At 38.2% G+C, this 18285-nt stretch overlaps 3 protein-coding genes across 6 annotated transcripts; 2 read left to right on the plus strand and 1 right to left on the minus strand.

The window, feature by feature from the left end:
- Window positions 1-552: 552 nt before the first annotated feature.
- Window positions 553-7277, plus strand: LOC104725861 (histone-lysine N-methyltransferase ATX5). 2 transcript variants are annotated; one of them, XM_010444604.3, is made up of 23 exons: window positions 553-2225; window positions 2315-2370; window positions 2459-2672; window positions 2761-2889; window positions 2961-3029; window positions 3125-3193; window positions 3281-3372; window positions 3463-3555; window positions 3718-3853; window positions 3949-4051; window positions 4147-4246; window positions 4515-4639; window positions 4866-5011; window positions 5111-5215; window positions 5376-5440; window positions 5531-5744; window positions 5831-5917; window positions 6010-6069; window positions 6152-6241; window positions 6315-6401; window positions 6498-6572; window positions 6661-6761; window positions 6843-7277. In XM_010444604.3, exons 1-23 carry the CDS (start codon window positions 1356-1358, stop codon window positions 6931-6933), a joined length of 3177 nt encoding a protein of 1058 aa, XP_010442906.2. In that variant the 5' UTR covers window positions 553-1355; the 3' UTR covers window positions 6934-7277. The 2 variants fall into 2 exon arrangements, with proteins under 2 accessions (XP_010442906.2, XP_087329142.1); XM_087473016.1 differs by having other exon boundaries at window positions 707-2225; window positions 5531-5729.
- Window positions 7278-7348: 71 nt separating this feature from the next.
- LOC104725860 (uncharacterized) lies at window positions 7349-12282 on the minus strand. Its single transcript, XM_087473015.1, has 5 exons — window positions 11341-12282; window positions 9967-10828; window positions 8511-9801; window positions 8277-8363; window positions 7349-8187 (listed from the first exon to the last, which is right to left on the minus strand). Exons 1-5 carry the CDS (start codon window positions 11888-11890, stop codon window positions 7432-7434), a joined length of 3546 nt encoding a protein of 1181 aa, XP_087329141.1. The 5' UTR covers window positions 11891-12282; the 3' UTR covers window positions 7349-7431.
- A 142-nt stretch (window positions 12283-12424) lies between these two features.
- Window positions 12425-16399, plus strand: LOC104725862 (putative plastid-lipid-associated protein 14, chloroplastic). Of its 3 annotated transcripts, none has more exons than XM_010444606.3 (14): window positions 12425-12850; window positions 13066-13389; window positions 13481-13524; window positions 13610-13688; window positions 13771-13887; window positions 13972-14154; window positions 14247-14333; window positions 14439-14545; window positions 14626-14713; window positions 14797-14877; window positions 14982-15058; window positions 15151-15286; window positions 15370-15432; window positions 15521-16399. In XM_010444606.3, the coding sequence occupies exons 2-14, from the start codon at window positions 13081-13083 to the stop codon at window positions 16166-16168; spliced, it is 2019 nt and encodes a 672-aa protein (XP_010442908.1). In that variant the 5' UTR covers window positions 12425-12850; window positions 13066-13080; the 3' UTR covers window positions 16169-16399. The 3 variants fall into 3 exon arrangements, with proteins under 3 accessions (XP_010442908.1, XP_087329084.1, XP_087329083.1); XM_087472958.1 differs by having other exon boundaries at window positions 12622-12867; XM_087472957.1 differs by having other exon boundaries at window positions 12626-12923.
- Window positions 16400-18285: the final 1886 nt, after the last annotated feature.

Here is an 18285-nt window from a genome sequence, read left to right on the forward strand (position 1 = left end):
GTTATTCTTGTGTTTATTAACAAGTTGCACATGTTTCTTGTTTAATAACTACTTTTAGCAAATATTCTAGGTGTGAAAGAAACAGTGAAACTGTTATAAGTGCTTTTTTTACTTTATCTAGAACCTACATAACATAAAACAAAAGGCAGTGAAACACATGACACATCAGTTTCACCTTTCTTCAAAAAAAGGCATTCTTTTGGTGTTTTCAAACTACTCATCTCTTTTTACTTTGTACGAGTCAATTGAACTGTTGTATATCTTTCTCAAACTCTAATATTCAATCTATTTGGTATAAATCTATTAAAAAAAAACACTGAAAAAGAGTAACGAATTCGAGGAAATAACTGTACCTACCAAAAAAAAGTTGACTTCAATAAGATCATGAAATGAAATAAAATAATAAAGAAAAATATATGAATGAATGAATGACCAAACAAAACACAAAAGAGCTCTGTGTCGTAATCGTACCCAAGTAAAACTTCCAGTTCCAGAGTTCCATGGTTCTTGGAGCTTATTACATATATATCAACTACAAAAAAAAACCAAAACACACAGGAAAACAAAAAGAAGTTCGATTTCGAAATCGAAAGAAAGAAAAATTAAAACAAAAACATGAAGAGAATAATAATAATATGTCTTGAATTGAAACTCAAAACCAGAAGACACACGAAACAAAGCAAGGAAGAGAGAAAGGATAAAGCGCAAGTTAGCTCATTTACATCATTCGCCGGTATAATGTGCACACGTCCGAGAACACACACACACATAACCAAAAACAAAAAAAAACGATCTTTTTTTTATTTTATTTGTCTCTTCCTTCATCGTCGTCGTCTTCTCTCTCTCTTAAAAACTCTGTCACGCTCTTCTCTCTCTAAAATTTTCCTCACCGAAGCAGAAAAAAAAAAGGTTTCGTCTCTGGATTAAACAAAATTCAGCATTCTGTTTTTTTTTTTTTTTTTTTTTCCCTTATCCAAAATCAAAAAACAAAAGTACGCAATTTTTGTTTCTTATAACTTTTAAGACACACAGAGAGAGAAAAGTTTGGATTTTTTTTTTTTTGTTTTGTTTGAACAGATCTCTTTTTCATCTGTCTCTCTCTCTGTGTGGCTCTGTTCTTGATTTGTTTACAAAAGAAACAAGCTTTCTTCAACAATTCTGCTACTTTACTACGATCTCTCGACAAAAGTGGGTCAAACCCAACCGAGGATTGTTCGGTTTTGTGTTCGTTCAAGAACCTGGAATTGGGGGAAAGATTAGGGTTTGTGGAATTTGAAAGAGAAAAAGGTTTGTTTTTTTTTTCTTCTTCCAAGTGTTGTGTGATGCAGTGATTTGGGTAACTCGAATCAGAAGATATGATAATCAAACGGAATTTGAAAACTCGAATGCCGAGTTTGAAACGATGCAACTCTGTAACTGAGGAAGATGATAGAGCTCCTAAGAAGAAGAAGAAGAGAAAGGTCAACAACTTCAATGGTGGTGATTACTATTACCCTCTTAATCTTCTTGGAGAGATTGGTGCTGGGATTGTTCCTGGTAAACTCAATGGCTGGTGTAAGGAGCTCTCATGTTCTCCTCAAGTTGAGGTTGAGGAAGAGGAGCAGGAAGAGGAAGAGGAGTTAGAGTCAAAGAGGTTAGTTTCTGATTCTAGCCACCGTGGGAGGGAGGATAGGACAGCTGAGGTTTCTCGTCCACCGGTAGTGAGGACATCAAGAGGTAGAGTTCAGGTGCTTCCTTCTCGGTTTAATGACTCGGTTATCGAGAATTGGAGGAAAGATAGTAAAAGTAGTGGCGAAGAACGCGAGGAAGAGATTCAAGAAGAAGCATGCAGGAAGGAGAAAGTCAAAGCTAGTTTTAACCATAGTTTCAAGACAAAGCAACAGGACCCTAGGAACTATAAGTATGGTAGTGCATTGTTTGAAGAAGAAGAAGAGAGAGATGATGATGAGGATAAATGTGAAGAGATTGTTAGATATAATAATAGTAAGATGAGTTCGAGGACCTCGCTTGAAGATGAGTCTCGTCCTAAGAAGGAAGGTGTTTATGGACCAGAGGATTTTTACTCTGGTGATTTGGTTTGGGGTAAATCTGGGAGGAAGGAGCCGTTTTGGCCGGCTATTGTTATCGATCCAATGACGCAAGCACCTGAGCTTGTGTTGCGTTCTTGTATACCTGATGCAGCTTGTGTCATGTTCTTTGGTCACTCTGGGACAGAGAATGAAAGGGTATATTGTATACTATATTGTCTTCTTATTTGATTCGAAAAGCTGTTTTGTTAGAGTTTTGACTGTTGTTAACTTGATCATGTAAGCAGGATTATGCATGGGTTAGAAGAGGGATGATTTTTCCTTTTGTGGATTATGTAGACAGGTGGGTCGCCGTTGGATCTTACTATACGAAATTTTGTGTTTTTTTTTTTCTCTTATATGTTTGCTTAATAGTGTAGTTGTTATGTTAGGTTTCAAGAACAGTCTGAACTGCGTGGATGCAACCCTGGGGATTTCCAGAAGGCACTTGAAGAAGCTCTTATGGCTGACCAAGGATTCACAGAGAAACTGATGCAGGATATCCACATGGCCGCAGGTAACCAGACGTTTGATGATTCTGTCTACAGATGGATTGAAGAAGCTGCAGGCTCGAGCCAATATCTTGATCATGTTGCTCCAAATCAGGCAAGTTTCTCTTTGTTTTGGAGTTCCTTTTTGAGCATGTTTAGTTTATTCTTTCATGGTCATAGAAATTTGAGTTTGTATAATTCAGAACGTGATGAAGAAATATAGAAATCCAAGAGCCTGTGTAGGATGTGGAATGGTTCTTTCTTTTAAGACGGCAGAGAAAATGAAAGCTCTGATTCCTGGAGATCAATTATTGTGTAAACCTTGTTCAAGGGTATGTTAAAGTTTTTGCTATGCTCCTTGTTCAGTTTCAGTTCGATGAAGTCTAACTAATTATCGTTGCAGCTGACAAAACCAAAACAGGTTTGTGGGATATGCAAGAAGATATGGAATCATATGGATAGTCAGAGCTGGGTAATAAAGCATACAAATTTATGTTATATTTGTAGTGTAGAGTTACATAATGTTTTTTTTGTAACTTTACTGTTTGATTACATACGGTGATTCAGGTGCGTTGTGATGGGTGTAAAGTGTGGGTTCACTCAGCGTGCGATCAAATATCACATAAGCATTTTAAGGTAACATGTTCGTGTTGCTCGTTGTCAAGGTTATCATTCCCAATTACTCTCATGTATTAAAATAAATTTTTATTTGTTAATCTGAAGGATTTGGGGGAAACAGATTACTACTGTCCCACATGCAGAACAAAGTTTAACTTTGACCTATCAGATTCTGAAAAACAAGACTCAAAATCCAAGTAGGTTCTCTTCCCTCCAACTGTTATTTTTTAATTCTTACTAACAATTGAATTGTGAGCAAATTATAAATTGAAAGTTTTCTGGTATAGACTTGGCAAAAACAATTCCCCGATGGTGCTTCCTGATAAGGTTATCGTTGTATGCTCTGGAGTTGAAGGCATATATTTTCCAAGTCTTCATTTGTAAGCTGTCACTGTTTTATCTCTGTTTTCACTTATATTGCCTCGTAATTATCCTAGACTTTGTGAAGCAAAAGCCTTTTGACCTCTTAACTTATCCAGACTTTTAGGTATATTTGTTTAAATATATATAGAGTATTCTTATTCCCTTTGGTTTATATACAGAGTCGTATGTAAATGTGGATCTTGTGGCCCTGAAAGGAAAGCACTTAGTGAATGGGAAAGGCATACTGGTTCAAAAGCAAAAAATTGGAGGACTAGTGTTAAAGTGAAAAGCTCCAAGTTGCCTCTAGAAGAATGGGTTTGTTCAAAATTTTCATAGTTTCTCTTTAGGGATATGATCTCTTTCTTTTAAGTCTCTCTGATCATTGAATGCCATATTCCTTCACACTGCAGATGATGAAATTAGCAGAGTTTCACGCAAATGCTACTGCAGCAAAACCTCCTAAACGACCTTCTATAAAGCAGAGAAAGCAGAGGTTACTTTCCTTTCTTAGAGGTAGTAAGCAATTCGGATCTCAGAACCTATCTAAAAGTTTCTACTTCCTTAAAAGCTGCTTATGCTGGTTTGTTCTTTTCTTTCACTATTGGCAGAAAAGTATGAGCCTGTCAACGTGAAATGGACAACCGAGCGATGTGCAGTTTGCAGATGGGTTGAAGATTGGGACTACAACAAGATCATCATTTGCAACAGGTGCTGTTCTAAAATGCGTAGTTTCTCTACATTTTAACGACAAATCATAGATTTTGATTGATAAGTATTACTTAGTTCCCATAGTAAACTTTGTGCATGCTTGATCTTACGTTTGCTGCAAACGGTTTGCATTATCTTCTATCTTTGGATCTCTCGTAATATTGAAGTTCATCGCTATTATTATTAACAATAGTTATTTCTTGAAATATCTAGAGGAAAAGTATCTGAGGTGTGAATATTTTTGTCTTTTGTTGCTTTTACTCTTCAGATGTCAAATAGCAGTTCATCAGGAATGCTATGGGACGAGAAACGTTCGTGACTTCACATCATGGGTCTGCAAAGCCTGCGAGACACCTGAGATCAAACGAGAGTGTTGCCTCTGTCCTGTAAAAGGTATGTCTAATTCCTTTTTGCGTTTCTTATTTGGTGAAGCATATTTAACATGGTCTTGTCTTATTTATCTGTTACAACTACTGCAATTAGTAACAGGTGTTCTTCTCCATATTACTTAAAAGAGTTTATTTGACTATACATACCCCTCCGAAATTTTAGTTTCATCCAGAATTTCACAATTTTGTCCGTCAACTAAACTTGCCAATTTTTGTTTACTGATAAAAAGGAGGTGCATTGAAGCCAACTGATGTGGAGACACTGTGGGTTCACGTGACATGTGCTTGGTTTCAGCCTGAAGTATGTTTTGCAAGTGAAGAAAAAATGGAACCAGCTTTGGGTATTTTGAGTATTCCATCAAGTAATTTTGTGAAGGTACATAACCTGATTCCTGTTCCTAACCTTTTGGGAAGTTTCACTATGTGCAAAACTAAAAAAAGCCGGAAACCTTATGCTGTTTTTGATATATTCCAGAATTGTGTAATATGCAAGCAAATACATGGCTCATGTACTCAGTGTTGCAAGTGCTCTACATATTATCATGCCATGTGTGCTTCCCGAGCTGGGTATAGAATGGAGGTAAGCCATATTATTTCTGAGTTTTCCTCGTTTCATATTTGACCAGTATGGAATCAAATTGCTGTAACAAATTGTATTTGAACTGGTATTTAGTAAACTATGTTCAATCTCTACGATATCATAAATTTATTTTGATAATATATGCACATTTTGACTGTAGTTGCACTGCTTGGAGAAAAATGGTCGACAGATAACAAAGATGGTGTCGTATTGTTCTTATCACAGGTAAATTATTCTCAATACCTTTTGCTTGCAAAGTCCTTTCCATCTGATTTTGGTTAATGATTTTGTTTTTCTATGCTGTTTTTGGTGTAGGGTTCCGAATCCAGATACCGTGTTAATTATACAAACGCCTTCAGGGGTCTTTTCTGCAAAAAGTCTTGTTCAAAACAAGAAGAAAGCGGGTTCGAGGCTTATTTTAGCAAATAGAGAAGAAGTTGAAGAGTCCGCAGCAGAGGATACCATTCCAGTTGATCCATTTTCTTCTGCTCGTTGTCGACTATATAAAAGAAAGGTTAATAGCAAGAAGGTATCTTCAAAAGTTCTGTATGCATTGGTTAAAATCCCTTCTGTTTGGTAGACTGATCCCATAATGTGTGTGTTTGTGATTAATAGAGGACAAAACAAGAAGGTATTCCTCACTACACAGGAGGACCTCATCATCATCCTTTAGCAGCGATCCAAACTCTGAACGCATTCAGGGTAAGAAAAAATCATTATGTAGGGTCAATAAGCAGAATGTACCAGGAAACGCAACTTGGGACTGAGTCTTTTTTGTTAAATATAATGTGTAGCATGTGGCAGAAGAACCGAAATCATTTTCCTCGTTCAGGGAACGGCTTCACTACTTGCAGGTAAGCATCCCCAATATGTTGGAAAGAGATTGTAATGTATGTAGTTGTATCAAATATCTGATGAGTTTTTGTCTTGTGGCAGAGGACAGAAATGGATCGGGTTTGCTTTGGTCGATCTGGTATACATGGATGGGGCCTTTTTGCGAGAAGAAATATTCAAGAAGGAGATATGGTAAGCAGAGCCTTCTGAGCATACTCCTTTCCTCTGTCGTGTTGAAGAATGTTGAAATATAATTTCTTTTCAGGTTCTTGAATACCGTGGGGAACAAGTGAGAGGAACAATTGCAGACTTGAGGGAAGCAAGATATCGTAAGGAAGGGAAGGATTGCTATGTGAGTTGAAATCATTTTCTCCCTTGTGACAGTCTTTTTAGCTTCGGTTGTGTAAATCGATTTGTTAAACTTTATATTTGTTTAAATTTGTTGCAGCTGTTTAAGATTAGCGAGGAAGTAGTGGTGGATGCTACAGAAAAAGGAAATATCGCTCGACTAATAAACCATTCGGTAAGCAATCCATCATGTATATAAATTGAGTGTTTACCGACAGAGAGAGAGTCTTATGTCCAAAACCTTGGTGTGTTGTGTGATGCAGTGTATGCCAAATTGCTATGCAAGGATTATGAGTGTAGGAGATGACGAAAGTAGGATTGTTCTGATTGCCAAGACCACTGTAGCCTCTGGGGAGGAGTTAACGTATACACATCACTCTCTTGAACATGATTCAAGTATCACCCTTCGATTCATTGATTATGACATGGTTGTGTGTTTTTGCAGATATGATTATTTGTTTGATCCAGATGAGGCAGATGAATTCAAAGTGCCATGTCTATGCAAATCTAGCAATTGCAGAAAGTTCATGAATTAGAGAAAGTTGTATGTAGCTGCTCTTACACATAAGAAGAAGAAGAAGAAGAAGAAAGCAGGGCAATGTTTGTCCTCAATTACAACTAACCCAGGAAGCTTGAATAGGAAACGTATGGAGCTTAAAGCTGATGTAACTTCTGAATAAGACACTTCTAAGCTCCAAGGCATTTGTTTTGTAGGGTATAGAGACTGAGAGTAGTTTGTAGCGAAGTCCTTATTTTATGTATAGCTAATTTCCAAACATTTTCCGTTTTAGGGTTTCAATAACTCAAAAGTTAAGAAAGCAAAAAAAACGAAAAACACTGCAAAGCATTTTTTGTTTCTCTAATGATATTTCTTTTATTATTTCTTTCGGCACGAAATTGGTAAATATTGCACAAAACAAAAGGAACATGAGAAGAAAATAAAGATATGAATTTTGAGAAGGAAAAAAAATTGCATTGGAAGTAAAGATTTTGAAAAAAACAAAACAGATATGAGATGGAAATATAGAAATGTCTTAATGTGTACTTTGAGGAGAATCATGTATCCGACTTATTACTGACTCATCAGATTCATGAACTAATGGTTCTGTTACCTTTGGAGATACATCCCCAACAACTACATCACCAGCTTCCTTCTTCTCTTCTGCTTCTTCCATGTTCTCGTCTACATACAAATCTTTCCGCTCATCGACATCCATAGCCACGCGTGCCGGTGAATCTACTGACAAGGTAACTGGATCATCTTCTGGAACACCATCATGCTCGGGAGCCGGTGAAGCTACTGACAAGTAGGTAACTGGATCATCTTCTGGACCACCATCATGCTCGGGAGCTGTCTCCATTGTTTGGTCTACACCAGCTCCATCATCTGGCTTCGGCTTCGTCTCTTGCTCATCACCTTCAATGTTGTCTGAAGCCACAGCTTGCACATAACCTTCAATGTCATCTGACGCCACAGCTTTTAGGGACTCAGGTGACTTGTCTGGGTTGGGAGACAAAGATCCTGCGTCTAGTGTTTCTATCTCCATTTCTGTACCAACATGTGACGACACTTTTTGCAGTTCATTTTGGGATGTGTCTGAATCTGACACATCCGCAATTTTCACATCTGATGTCTCCGTTGAACTAATTACTTTCACTTCATCATTAAGATCATCAGTGTTTTCGACTTTAACCAGATTGGAAGGAGAGACTTGAGAAGGCCCGTGACTTTTGACATTTGGAAGACCCTTTATTTCAAATCGTTGCTCCTTATAGAAGTCCATAGCTATCTGCAAGTGGGAAAGCTCACATTAATGTATCGAAGTCTCAAACTGCCAGGAGCTACTACCAGAGTTCCTTGTCTTAGTTAGGGTATTACCTGAAATACTGAAAAGTTCTGAGATGGTAACAGTGAAAGAGCCGCCAAGGAAGTACTGTTACTTTTGGGCACTCTCTTCCCACCTTCCTGTCATTTAGAGAATGTAGAGATATAAGAAAAAAAATCTCTTAAGTTACAAACAAATGATTGATGTCTTCTAGAAGCTTTTGCTTCATCAGTTTAATATCAGAGCTTCATCTCTTTGATATCATGTCTGAGGATAGAAAATTTTACCTTGAGATTTACAAACACGGCAGTTCCATCGTCAGCTGTTAGATGTTCTTCACCTATCAATAAGCTAATGCATTTACGCAGCTCGGAATCAGTAAGTCCTGCTGATATATCAAGCTTTGAGAGATAATGCCGGCGATAACGTTCAGTGTTATCAATTGTTTCTGAAACAAGATCTTCAGCTGCAACTTCCGCCATCACTTTGGGAGAACTTGCATGCACTTCTTTTGCTGGAGATGTTAGATTTGACCCAGCTTCAACGCTTTTTGCCCTGTTATTATCAGAGTGACTTGTTTGGCCACCAAGAGACTCATCATCAGCAACCTGAGCTGAGTTATCATCTTTAACAGACATTGATGAGACTTCCATGCTCGCATCTCCATTTCGAGTTTTCCATTCATCTGCACCAGATTCCCAGCCCCGGCCTTGCATCCGCCTGTTATGGTCCCACTCAGATCCCCCATACATGTTTGATTCATCCCTGAAACCACTATTACTCATATCCCCAAAAAATCCATGCATGTGAGAAGCGCTTGAGGCATCCATCATATTCTGCCACCCGAGTGGACGCATGTGACCAGAGAACCTGTCAGCATCAGGTATATGGTAAGAGATTCCCTGATGGTTCATTTCCATTGAAGGCCTCACCCCAAAGAGAGATGGAGATGGGAATTGCGGCATCATAGTTTGGAAACCTCCATGAGGTGGAACGTGTTGAAATGGAATATATCCATTTGGAAGTGTAGATGGCCAGCTTGGGACACCTCTCCACATATTACCTTGCCCTCTGCCCATCATCCCATCAACGCCTCTCTTATAACGTCCACCGGTGTTGACCCTGTTATCTTCTTCTCGAGGACCCACTCTAGGACTACTAATGCCACTCCTAGATTCAGGTCGTGGAGGGAAAGAAGAATGGTTCTGGTTGGTTTTATTGCTAAACGATAGTTCTGCCTGTGACGTCTCATCAACCAGAAGCCTTTCCTCCTCAGTTGCTGAATAATCCCTACCATTGTTCCTATGACCTGATTCTTCAACCTCAAGACTCCGTCTTGTACCACCCCGATTATTGTATCTCCGGTCAAGACTAGTCGCAGAGGGAGATCTTTCAACCATTGGTCGCGGTGAAGCTTTGGCGGCAGAGGACCTTTCAGCCGGAAACTCGCCCAAAACACCATCTTCCATCTTTGAAGTTTTCTCAGAAACTTTATGTCTTATACCTCTCTCTGATCCGCCAGACAGCTCAGCCGCCTCCCTTGAAGAACCACCTTTGGTTATCTGATCCGACACATTCCTGTTTCACCATAACAAAAGCTTTGATCAATCTCAACTTTCAATTGTCTTCAAAAGCTTACCACACACTATTAAATCTGAAGTTCAGGCCGTAACCCAAATCTACATTAGAATAAATAAGAACACACAGAACCAATCACAACACACTAAAATAGACAAATCATACCCATTTTCATCTTGAACCACCGCACTGGAAAGTTGGCGCTCTGATCTTATCATATCACCATCAGGCTCTGCTCTGTTGCTTCTAGAGCCTAAGGTTACCTCCTGATAATCCTGATAATCTGGAGACCTCCTACCTTCCCTCCTCTCCTTATACCGACCACTCTGATCATCTAGACGAGACACATCACGATCATTATCCCTTTCACGGTCGCTTTTACTTCGTTTCCCATCATGATAATAGTCACGACTACCACGGTCTTTTTCTCTGTCATGGGTCCTGTCCCTATCATGATCCCGGTCCCGATCTCTACTCCTATCACGGTCCCAATCACGTTCATGGTAACGATCATGCTCATAATCTCGACGATCGCGATCACGTTCCCGATCCCTATCACGGTGGTCCCTATCTCTTTGGTAGTCACGATCACGATCACGAACTCGTTCGCGGTCCCGATCATTTCGATCACTTTCTCTCTCATAGTCTCTATGGCGTTCACGGTCATGATATCCTTCAAGTTCACTGTCAGGCTCATGACCATGGTCAGTATCCTGAATTTTAGATTTTTTTTTACTTTCATCTCGGAGGAGCTTTTCATCAGACTTAGGATGCTCTTTGGTAGGTCGGTCATCTCTCTGCTTGTCACCTTTCTGTTTGATGTCTTCTTCCTTGTCTTCCGGATACTTATCTCTTTTCTCTCCCTTTTGCTTTCCATCTTTAATGTAGTCATCAAGCCTATCACCAACATCATCACTGTTATCTTGATGCTTGTCTCCAGCACCATGATCATCCTTCTTACGCCTTGATCGCTTCTCAGTATAATTTTCCGTACCAGGACTCCTTGCATGATCCTGAGCTTTTGATTCTGAATCCAAAAGAAAGAGAAAGATTAGCAAACCCAATGCAAAAACAATTTTGCAGCTTTCTAAACTATCCAATTGATCTACGAGCAATCTTTACCAAATACAACAACGATTGGCGAATTAACATAAATTTTCCCAGTTAAATGCAGCCTCGAACACTAATACAATAGCAAGCAAAGCAGCACTAACTCCATCTATCTTGTAAAAGGCAGAAGAATACAAGCAACTTGTATAAATACTGCAAATGTTATTGACAATAACTACTTCAAAAGTCTACACTTATAAATACAAAAATGCTAGATCCCCATTCCAAGGAGAAGACATGTAAGTTCGTCTTCGAGAAAGCTTTATACTTCATTTCCAAATCCAACAATGGGCAACGAGAAACATGTTTTGGCATGGAATCAAGTCAATTTAAAACCAAAAGAGCAGTCTTTTCAAAACAACGCTAGTAAAGGCAATGTGTTCATTATCAAGGCTCCTACGAAAATCAAATCATTTGAAGATATCTTACCAGTTTTATCAGAACCACCTTTAGATTTATGATGATCATCACCATCATAAAGCTTGTCACTTTTCCCTTCTTTATACTTCCTATCTTTCTCCCTCTCCCTCTCCTTCTCAGACTCCTTACTCTCCCTTCTACTAGACTCCCTATGCTTCCCATCACTCTTACCACTACTCTTCTTCGTCTCCTCACCATCCCCATCATCTCTCCTCCTACTACTCTTCTCACTAGACGACTTCACCTTCTTCGAACTCTCACCTTTCTCATCATCTTTCCCATTCCACCTATCACTACCACCACTATCACCACTCTTCCCTTTCCTCCGCTTCGACGAAGAAGAAGTATACTCCTCATAATACTCACCATTAACCGAATCATAATACTCTTTACGCTTATTATCACCAGAACCAGACTCTTTCGAAACCCTAACACTAGAAGCAATCTCTTCTTTACTCTTCTTCTCCTTCAAACTCGACTCTTTCTCCGAATCAGAATACTCCTTCGCCACCGCCGCATCCTTATGCTTACTCGATTTATGCCTCGTACTCCTCGGCATCTTCTTCCCCCCTCACAAGTCTCTCACAAAAACCCCCAAAAAAAACGATTTCAAACCCTAAAATCGAGAAATAAGAAGAAAAAAAAAAAAAAAAAAAAAACACCAGGACGGAGGTTTTTAGGGGACTTTGGATTTTTGATTTGATCTTACACCGTATATAATACAAAAATAAAAGACTCCGATTAGGTTGATCGCCGCCGCCGGCGAGATTTATAATTGGAGAAATTTACGAAAGAACCACGGAGCGGGAGATATAGAGATAGAGAAGGGGGAGAGAGAGAGAGAGGCTTAATGCCCTTTCAATGTTGAAGAAAACGAGAAACTTTTTTTTTTTTTTTTTCTCTTCGGACAAGGGGAAGACTAAAGGGATAATTTAGTTAATGACTATCTTAGCCTTTAATCGTGTGTGTTATTTACGGTTTTATGCCACTGGGGGGTTATCAGATCGAATTTTGCTTTCTTCGTCCGGTTCTTTTTAGTGTGCGCTTCGGTTATTTCCACGTCACACGGTTAAAACAAAAACTGGATACAGCTGGAGCTCATAAGGCCCAGTATAGGCCCAATAGCTATTAAGGCGCAATTTTGAGAGTTTTTTTTGTTAAATGACTATTTTAACTTTTCATCGTGGGTAATAATTACGGTTTATGTAGTTAAGAACTGACAACTAGATCCCCATCAAGGCCCATTAAGGAGGTTGTGGGTTCAATAAGGCCCAAAGGGTGTTTTTTTTTGGTTGGGGATGAGGGAGAGAGATATTTGTAGGAGAAATGGAGTGGCGGAGGTAGACGTGGGTCGACCTCGAGGCGCGATGCCTCAGGCGTACTTCATCACGCAACTCTCACGAGCCACTTTGTATTTGTATACAATTTTATACTGATTTAAGAAAGACCAAATTTTTTTGAATGTGAAAGTTGCCTTCTTCTTTCGTCTCACCACCAGATCCCTCTCTGTTTTTGATCGGTAAGTTTTTGATTCGTGTATAATGATTGTTTGAGGGAGTTATGATGTTCACGTAATCTCTATTTGTATAAAGGTACTGAATTTAATGATTAATTGGGATATAGTATTGGTGGATTTGAGTTTCCTGTAATAGTAATGTCAAACTAGCTGTGTTTGATTTTGGTTTGTGTGTTTGTATTTGATATAAAGTTGATTACTTTTGGATTTTTATGTAGAGGGTTTTTGTGTTGATGGCACTCTGTGGTGTTTGTTCGACTCCAAATCTGCCGAATTTGCAAGTATTGCGTAGCTCCAGCATTGTTGGTTTGAAACGTAACCGTAGTCTATGGCAGCCCACAAGTTCGTTTCGTGCAAAGCCTGTCAAGTTTCGTTGTTCATCTTCCTTAAAACCTTCATCATCTGATGTGGAGGAGACAGACGAGGATGTTGGGAATACTAGTTCTACGGTTTCTGTGGATGATGGATCAGCACATGTGAAGCAGTTCATGTGGTCTGATTTTAAGATTCTTGATCGTGTTAGCATTGGTCATGGCGGCAGGGTATTTAAACCAAGTCTATGTTTTCTTTCTATGTTGGTTTTTTTATTTGTCCCTATGTTTTCAACTGATTGGCTTTACTTCCTTTTTGCAGGCGGATGAGCTTGTGTTTGAAGCTATAGTTCAGGTTCCAGATAGGTCAGTATCTACTTCATATGTATTTCAAGATTTCAAGATGATGATTTCAGTTCAGGGCTTCATCTGTGGTGCTTCAATTTCACAGCCCTTTGTTTAACCAAGGAGTTGTCCTTCGGAAATTGAATACCACTCGAGCTCAAAAAAGGGGAAGAAGAGCCATTGAAGTTCGTCCCTCCCATTTCAGTTTCTTTTGTTGCTTATTGCAATCTTTTCAGTATGTTAACCAATTTTTTACTACTCTTTCAGGTATTGAAAAAGCTAGTTCGTCGTAGGCTTTTGTACCATTCTTACTCAATGCAAGTTCACGGTTATATCTTCAATACCTTGAGCGATGATCCGTACTCATTTACCCTCGTACATGGGGTAAGTGCCTCAAAATGGTGCAGGTATACGGTTTGGTTTAGTCAAAGGTTTCTACCATTCATTAATCTTTATCTCTTCTTGTAGTGCCATGGAAGTTTCTCGATTAGGCACTGGCTTCAACAATCTGATTGGCTTCCAACATTAGAAGCTACTCTTGCATTGGATGAAGAATCCTACAGAAGGGTGGGAGATGATACAACTGGAGGGCCTGCAGTTTCAAGGCAATTAAGACTAATCCGTATACTAATGAGAGATATTTTAATCGGAGTATGCATTGTCTCCTTCAAACAAGCATAGTACTTATTTCTTTTTGTCATGATTTTCTTAACATTTCTCTATTGGTGGTCTTTTACTTGAAGGTCAATTACTTGCACAGCCATGGTCTTGCTCACACAGAACTGAGACTGGAAAATGTGCACATTAGTCCTGTGGATAGACATATCAAAGTTAGTATATACTTTCAGTAGTGAAGTTTAAGCTAGCTTATTGCTTAGTTACAGTATGTTTCAGTTCTGTCAATTAATTTCAAGTTTGTTTTTTCAAACTTATAGGTAGGGATTCTCGGAAATGCTGCTGACTTTTACGGGGATGGTGCAAGTACTAGCAGCGCTTACGGTACAATGGACAGAAGACAAATGATGATAGCATTCGACATGAGGTATTTTGAGAGAGATGGTAATTATAGTTCTGTTTGTTTACATTACTAAGCCTAATTTTACATTTTCTTTATGGTCAAAGATGTGTAGGATTCATGATGGCAAAAATGGTACTTCAAGAACTGATGGATCCATTAATCTTTGCGAAATTGAAGTCCTTCCTGGCAAAGGTATTTAACTGGGCTGCAGAGTGATGAGTTTGATGTTATAAACTTATGTTGATTTCCTAATATCCTTCTAAATGTATATCTAGGGGAATGATCCTTCCTCGCTACGGGAATTCTTTGTGACAACGCTCAATACAAACTCCGAATCTGGAAATACCGGAGTTCAAGTAAGTACTCAGAGCTATGTGCTATCTTCTCAGTATAATTGCTAGTTCGTTCACTCGTCTCAAGATAAAACAGTTGCTTACCATCACCCCGTATTTGCTGTCAGATACTTGATAGAAACTGGGGAGCAGGGTGGCACCTTTTATCTTCATTAATTGCAACCAGACCTTCTAAAAGAATAAGGTAACATAAATAATATTACCAATCTATGGAGGCGTTAAATGGGGTAAGAACTAAGTAGTTACATTGACATAATCTGTTGGTGTTTGGTGCAGTTGCTTGGATGCTCTTAAGCATCCCTTTCTATGTGGACCAAGATGGCGCGTTGCCCCATCAATGGATATCATCAGATGGGGTCTTGGATCAACCGCTGTAAAGATTTCAGAAGAATACATTTACCGCATGCCTCAGGTATATATGAGATATTTTGCTGTTAGTTTAAGAAGTTTGAACCTTTACTCTCAGTCTCCGAACTAAAAGACTATCTTTTGCAGCGCCAAAGACTTGCCCACTTCATTGGACTAATGGAGATGCTAAATCCTTATCCAAAACCAAACGTACGAATTACCACCTCTAATGATCCTTTAGCTTTGATATATTGCACATTTAATTTGTTATAACTAGTGATATCTTGTGTAAACACAGTGTTGGTTGGAGCTTTTACCGGGGCGATGGCGTCTGTTATACTCAACGGGAAAGCACATAGGTCTAACTTTGCGCCAGCCCTCTACACGAGCCTTAATAGGCAATGTTCACTTAACAATAACCCAAGCTTCAGAAGCAGCAAACAACACTTCACTTTCCTTTACCTCTGATATTGGTTTCACTGCCATAACCAGCAAAGACTGGCCACACAACAAAACCGGCGCCACTGGAAAATTACAAACGCTCTCCCAATTCAGACTAGTGGCCGGAAAAAGACTTTATCTCAAAGAAGAAAAAAAGAACATTGGTAAGTTCTCAATGGGCGAACCAGACGCTGAAGAAGGTTTAGCCGAGAAGCTTGAAACCGAGAAATGGAAAAAAGTAGTGCCCTTTAAAAAGTTTCCGTCGAGTCTTCCTGTAGCGAAACTCGTCTCTGGAGAGATTGAAGTCACAATGAGCATGAATGATCGTATAGAATCACCTGAGAACGTGATTGGAGAAGTTAGAAAGCAGATTCCGCAGGAAATGTTTGATCTTTCTAAGCTTGTGTGTGGGACTTATATAGACGGTAGGTTACTTGTACTTAGGTGTGTGAATGGTTCAGCATTGTTGTTTACAAGGTCTAGCTTCAACGATAAGTCTATGTAGCCACTTGCCTCGGTTCTTTATGTATATAACAAAGGATCATTCTTTTTAGAACTAAGACCCTGTAGTCAGTCTCTCTGTGTATGTTGTGGTAATGTTTGCTTCTTGATTGAGATTGTAATAAGAGCCTTATTAGTAAAAACAAAAACAAAAAAAGCCCAAGATTTTAATATGGTATCATCAAATCATGAAGATACCATTTCATGATTGAAACAGAAACACAATGATTTGCAAGACATCTGTCGACTGTCTAAAGATTCGTCCTGAAGTATCATTTATATTCTAATAGAAATGGTATTTCGTACATTTTTATTCATTTTGTAAAGATGAGCATCCACAAAAACAAAGTATCATAAGAATTTTTTAGGTTGGATCGAATTTTTATTTTCTTTATAATATGCTTTAACTTTTTCGTCCATATCCTAATGAGGTTTGGAGATTTAAGATAGAAATGATACAATGATTTCGAATATTTTGGGAGTATATATATGTTATTACTTTTACTGTTTAAAATTTGATAAGCTTATCAAATTTTCAAAAAGGAGAATATGTTTTGTCTTTTACAGTGAGCAGTAAAGAAACACGTGTTGTAGAAGTCCACCTAACATGGCCGAGGGGACATGATTCTTGATTTCTTTTATAGTATCGAATAGGCCTAAATAATAATACCTGAATTCGTTTTACTATATGTATTTAAATGGACAAACAAAATTAACCTTAAATCATACTATAATAAATCAAATGCAAAGTTTTAAATACAGCCCTAAAACTAAACCAACATAAAACAGAGTACTAGTAATAAACAAGAAAAAATACACAATAACAAAGACACAAAGTTCCAAGAAATGCAGTTTATATAGTTAAATTATAAGACCAAGGGCCCTATAGGGAGAGAGCTTTTGACCCTTTGAATCTGTGAAAGGAGAGGAAAGACTCTTTTAACATGTGGCCATTGATTGATACAAAGACTCCTCAACTATCCAAATGGCCACATTTGACTCTTCTCCCCATTCTTACTCCAAAAACAAAAACAATACCTTCCAAAACAAGAAAAAAAAAATCATTTTTATTGCCAAATGGCTCGTCATGGTCTCCACCATCCCCGACACATTGACATGACAATGGTTCGATTCCACTTCTTTCACTAAACGTGGCAAAAACTACACTTTCTCTTGTTTGGCCTCGTTCTGATACGTATGTTATTGAATGCATTATTCCATTGAGACAGGATTTGATGTCCATGACTTGACAAAAATAAAAGTAACACTTTTGTTTAATTTGAATAAAGTTCAAATTTTTTTATTCCTTCTCATCTAGCTAATGTGTTTATCTTGAACTTAGACACGATTGAGACATGATTCTAGTTCGCATTAGTATCATCACTAATTTTGATTTTGAATTAGCATGAAATGTGATCAAATGTTTATTCATTCTCATTCCACATTTTCATTGTTTAATTTGTCCACCTCTATCTTTTCCATGGCTTAATATGTAAGATGCTAAAATTGTGTAAGATGTGCTAAAATTGAATAATCACCTAGTGATGATAGTGGAGCTAAAATCTTAACAAAATCATTGGACTACAATCATTTGGATTAAGCAAATAATTAACTAACGAGAATAATATATAGTTTAATGATCAGTACCTAATGGGTAGTGTAAGATAGTCCAAAAACATGAGAGTAACCTAAATAATTAAAAAAGGATTTGGTATATAAGATTACGCCGCACACATGTGATGCGGAAGCACATGGACGCACAAAATGGTTCGTTGGCCTCGATCTGCTCCGAGAAGTCGCGTCTCTTCTCTTACTTTCTCTTTCTTTGTATTTAAGTCTATTCTATAGGCAAGTGCTAATTTGCTTCTGTTGTCTACTTGTCATTATAACTACACTAATGTTCGATTTTTTCTATCTTGTTGTTTTAATAAATCTTGTAAAATCAAATTTGTAATACTTGCTGAGTAGATATTATGCAGTTAGTGATACTAAGCTGCGTTGACGTTTGAGCTGAAAACCCAACTTAGTATCAGCAAAATGGTGTAATAATTGCTAAGTTTTGTTGGTGTGAAAGAGATTTTATGGTTTGAATTCTCATTTTCTTCATAAAGTTATCAATCA

This window comes from Camelina sativa, chromosome 11 (genome assembly GCF_030686135.1).
Source record: "Camelina sativa cultivar CO46 ecotype springtype chromosome 11, ASM3068613v1".
Taxonomy (NCBI): Eukaryota; Viridiplantae; Streptophyta; class Magnoliopsida; order Brassicales; family Brassicaceae; genus Camelina; species Camelina sativa.